Source organism: Microtus ochrogaster, linkage group LG2 (genome assembly GCF_000317375.1).
Source record: "Microtus ochrogaster isolate Prairie Vole_2 linkage group LG2, MicOch1.0, whole genome shotgun sequence".
NCBI classification, from domain to species: Eukaryota; Metazoa; Chordata; class Mammalia; order Rodentia; family Cricetidae; genus Microtus; species Microtus ochrogaster.
The window spans coordinates 34,162,611-34,167,542 of record NC_022028.1 but is presented as its reverse complement, the minus strand read 5'-3'; the positions used below and the strand labels follow the sequence as shown (position 1 = coordinate 34,167,542).

At 52.4% G+C, this 4,932-nt stretch overlaps 1 protein-coding gene across 1 annotated transcript in view; it reads right to left on the bottom strand.

Moving 5' to 3' along the window:
• Positions 1–2,862, bottom strand: part of Nodal (nodal growth differentiation factor) — a 7,081-nt gene extending 4,219 nt beyond the window's left edge. Inside the window, exon 1 of the mRNA XM_005360087.2 lies at positions 2,667–2,862. Coding sequence (XP_005360144.1) covers positions 2,667–2,862 — 196 coding nt within the window. The remainder of the gene's footprint in view (positions 1–2,666) is intronic.
• Between the last annotated feature and the right edge of the window lie 2,070 nt (positions 2,863–4,932).

The following is a 4,932-nucleotide window of genomic DNA, read 5'->3' as shown; positions in this document are numbered from 1 at the left end:
TTGTGAGCCACCATGTGGTTGCTGGGAATTGAACTCAGGACCTCTGGAAGAGCAGCCAGTGCTCTTAACCTCTGAGCCATCTCTCCAGCCCTCCAGAATAATTTTTTTTTAAAAAAATGATTAACTAAGTGAAAATTGGTCACTCAGGTTTGTAATCCCAGTTCTCGAATAGCTGTGGGTTTTTGGCCAGCCCAGCTATAGTAGGAGACAAAGCCTGTTTCCTCTTCTTTACATTACAGCCATGTGTGGTAGCACCTGCTGATAATCCCAGCACTTGGGACACTTAAGAACAGGAGGATTAGGAATTTAAGACCAGCTTTGGGGACATAGCAAATTGGAGGCCAGAGACAACTACATGAAACAACCCTATCACAAAAAACAAGAGAACAAAATAATGGATGTAAGGACATGGGGAAATAAGAGGTTTAATTTTTTACACTTATCTGGTGTTTCCGGTTTGTTTCGGAGTCTGTTTCATTGGAGATAAACAAAACAAGGACTCTGAGATGGGCATATTAGTAGTCCTGGAGGCGGCAGGGATCTAGGATGCTCCTGGGTAGCTCTTAGCTTTTTAACCATCCCCAGACCATCTTTGGGTTTAGGCGAGTTGCCCACAGACATTTGCAGCTTCTGCCTCTGGCAGCTTCTCCCCGCCCATCTCTACCTGCTTTCTCAGTTAATTTCCACTTTCTGTCCTCATTAGTACCATCAGAATACAATAACTACTAGCCCTTGCCTAGGGACACCTCTGCCCTTGGGAGCTAGGTGGTTTCCTCTAGTCACTCCGGCCCCCTATACTAGCAGCCTGTATGGGATCTCAAAGTTTTATCCTAAATGGTCTTTCAGAGGCAGGTGTTCCTGCTTCATGGTCAAGAGCAGCAGCCTGAGTCCCCCATGACTTGAGGAGTTGTCCTGTCGTGGTTCCAGTTTGTCATTGGTCAGTTTTCCTTCTCTGGGCCTCAGTTGCCCTTCTTATAGAAAGAAGGGATGTTGTGTGCTATACAAAGCTCAGGAATGTGGTAGTCAGGTAGCTAGGCGCTGCATGGAGACACAGTCGCTAATAACTGATGACCAGTGTTCAGGCAGGCCAGGAAGAAACTGCTTCCTCTCGGGCTGCCCCCAGGGTGTCCTGGGATAGAGGGTCCTCCAGATGCCCAGATGCAGCTCTAGCTCATTCAACAGCTGATACTGAATACCGACGAGGAAGGGGTTCACGGCCACCCCGAAACCCACTTGTGTGCAAGAATTATTAGCACATTAAGCCACCTCCAATTCTAAAGGAAAGAGTTGTTCAGGCCATTTGCTTGTCCCTGTCCTCAACCAGGGAGGTAAGAGGCTATCATAAGGCCGTTGCCATTTTCTGCTTTTCTGCTCCCCCCCATGCCAAGGCTTTACAGGAACTGTCTTCCCACCCCATCCCACCCCCCACCGGTACTCCCATTTACACATGAGTGAACTGAACACTGAGGCACAGACAGACACTAAGATTCCAGCTGACAGACCCCACTGCCACTATGATGGGGCAGATTACACACTGACTCAAGAGGAAAGTCGGGTGACCTGGAATGCCGCTCTCCCAGACTCCCTCCAGGCAGAGCCCCCGATTTACAAAAGTAATGAACAAGTGAGACTCGGGCGACTGCGAACAGAACTGGATGAACCCTAACAGTTTTCCTGAATCCCAGACTGTCCCATCACGTACATAAATAAACCTTCAAGAACTTTCTCTGCCCCACCCTAGGCGGAGGGGGTCAAGCACTCCAGGGTGTCCTAGTCCGTAGTCCCCCCAGATGACCCTTCAGGAGAGGGTCACCGGCAGTCTCACCCCAGACGCCGCAGGCAGGGACTAGGGACTCCGCCTCCAGGTCGCGAGGGCCGGCGGGCGACGGGTCAGACCGGATTAGCAGATGTGGATTGCGTCCGGGTCCCGCGGAGGGCCGTCTGGCCCCGCAGTACAGAGGCGCGAGCTGGCCAAGCTGTCCAGGCCACGGGATGTGGATTGCGCCCGGGAAAGGAGTCCCGAGTCTGGACTCCTTCTCCTGGGCACCCACCTGTCGATCTTCTCTAGTGAGCAACACTTAGATCTCTGGGTCAACTATACACACACCTCGATCCAAGGAAGTTCTGAGCCCGGGGTCACCCAGGACACCTGACACAGCCCAGCAACGAGAGCTACCGGAGTTATGTAATTGCGGCACCCGGTCCCTAATTTCGGATCCTTAAGCCCTAGTTCCCTAGTTCCAGGTGGCATTTGCGGCAGCTAAAACTCAGTAACGACCTATTCTATTGTATATCTGGTTCGTGCAGAGCCTTTCTGGGGGCGGGGCGGTGTTGTCATCCAGTCCTCTCCATAAGTCTACAAAGGAGGTTTTACTATTTCTAAACTACAGATAGGCAAACTGAGGCTCCCAGATGCTCAGTGGCGCGATCGGGGCCTCGCCCTTACTCTCTAACACCTAAACTAGAACCCGAAAGATGGTGGCCCCTGGTGGTGGCTGAGTTCCTCTCCGTCCCGGCCACCAGCGCTGTTCCCTGAGCCTGCCCACGCGGAAACATCGTTAAGACCAGACCCTGAACTACCCCTTGGTGCCCAGTCCCTCCGCGTCACCGCGCGCCTCCCGGGCCGTGCGCCCTTGGGTGCTGGCGAGGCCAGGCTTGCAGCCTACCTTGCGCCTGGAGGCTGCGGATGATGTCCGCCCGAGGCAGCGGGTCTCGGTAGAGGCTCAGCATGTAAGCGAGAGGGGACGGTGACGAGGGCTGCCCCCGTGTCCACAGAGGAAAGGCGGCCACCGTCGCGGCGCGAGGCTGGAGTAGGGCCCACCAGGCATGGACAAGAAGGATAGGGAGGCAGTGGGCACTCATGGTGGGCTGGATGAACCCGCAAACAACGTCTGGGTCTCTTATATCTCAGCCACCGCTGCCCCGCCCCCTCCCATCCTTCCTCCTGAGAGGCCTTAAGAACCTATAACCCCCTGGAAGGGTAGGGCAGGGGAGCCCCTGCTGGAGGAAGGTGTGATGTGAAGAGATGTGACTGATAAATTGGGGTGGGGGGCTTGAGTACAGAGACTGGGTCTGGGCTGTTCCACACATTGCCCCTCTGCCTCGCAAAGTCTTACTGCTGAGACAGCGGTCTCTTACCTGCTACGAATTGTGCTTCGCTGAGCTGGAGGTGTTTTGGAGCCCTGGCTTCAAGCCCAGAATTACAACAATGGCTTCCTTACCTTGCCTTTTCTGGACCCCTGGCGGTCCTCTCCTTCTAGCTCATCCAAAAGCAGGTAGGGAGTGCTGGGGTGGGGGGCGGGGCTCTGTTCTGGGTAGCACCAGGCCAGCCAGGGGTACAGCCTTCATTGGCAAGTACTGGGTACTGGGAATTTGCAAGAACAGAGGAAGGCCCTTGGTGACAAATGTCAGTTTCAAATACTAAAGCGCCCTCCTGGGGAGCAGAGGAAGACCCAGCTACAGCTAATCCAGGTGTTTTGGGTGGTGACACAGGCTCTTCCCTGCTTGCTAGGGGAGTTTTTGAAGAGGAAAGGAAAATCTGGGGCCTGCTGGCTGTATCTCCTGCCAGCAGTGGCAGGGCGCCCTGCGAGGTCTTAAGACCATTGCTCCATCTCACCTTTTCTGCCCAAGATGGAATTAAATGACTTGTGCTTTCTCAATCAATCGTATATGTTTGCGCAGAATAAATATGTCATATCCATGAGGAGTGTAATTTATATTATTTATCTTAAGGACTGAACCTTTTTTTTCCACACCACACAAATGACTGAATTCGTAGGAATGGAGTCATTAAGAAGAGAATCTTGGGAATGGAAAGATCCTAGGCTTTGTGTTCTCAAAAGGAAAGGCGGGATCAGAATTACCTTTTAAAGAAATGTAAATTCCTGTCCCAATGTCCGTCCGCCCCCTGTTTTCCTCCGCTATTGCTGGCTTTCTCCTTAGCTGCTCCCCACCCCCACCTTTTAAAGCTTCCAACTAGCACGTTAGCAGCTGGCTAACATTTACTGAACACCTACTACGTGCAGAGGACTTTACACACTCTTTCACAGGCTGGGATGTGAGCAGGTGTTAGGATGGGGCAGAGACTCCCTGGGGCCAGCAGACCTGCCTGATCTTGTTCTAACTAGCTGGACCTAGGCTCGGGTTACAGGCTGCCGCAGGTCCTGAAGCTCTCTGCACATTCGCTGGCTTTTCCTACCTCCCCACTGGATATCATTTGTCTGACCCAGGCATTTTGTTTTTCCCCAAGCGGTCTCATGTAGCCCAGGCTAGCCTTGAACTCATTTTGTAGCCGAGGATGACCTCAAAATTTGATCCTCTTGCCTCCACCTCCTAAGTACTCAGATTACATTTACAGGTGCCCTGGTTTACGTGGTACTGGGACTGAAGTCTCGCGTGAACTCGATAGGCTCTGTGCTTCATTTCTAACCCCAACTTCAGACCCAGGGTACGGAGCATCAAGTCTGGACTTGCCTGAGGGTGTTTGTTAAACCCAGGCCTCCACACTTCCCTCCGGACCTCGGAATTAGAATTCAGAGAGAGAGGGCGCGGCGATCTGCATATTCAACGAGCACCCCCAGTGGTTCTTATCTGAAGGTTTTGGAAACCTGGGTGGCCAGGTAACAGTTTGTAGGCTGTGTCCCCAGTAAAACAGCTGGAGAGATCTCCGCCTAAGCACTTAAAACTAAGCACTTGAAGGGCTCTAAACTCCTTTGAAAGGATTATACATCTGGCTGGGTATTGCTGTTCTTGAGCAATGTTACTTGGTGATGTTAGGAGCTCCTTCCCTGGGCAACAGACCCCTCTCCAAAGGCAGACAGCACTGGCAAGGCTACACAGTGAGATTTTGCCGAGTCTGGATTTTATGGTCTTTTCTACCATCAGCTAGAAGCGTCTCTTAATGGTTAAGCTTTTAGCCTTTGTGCTTCTTGC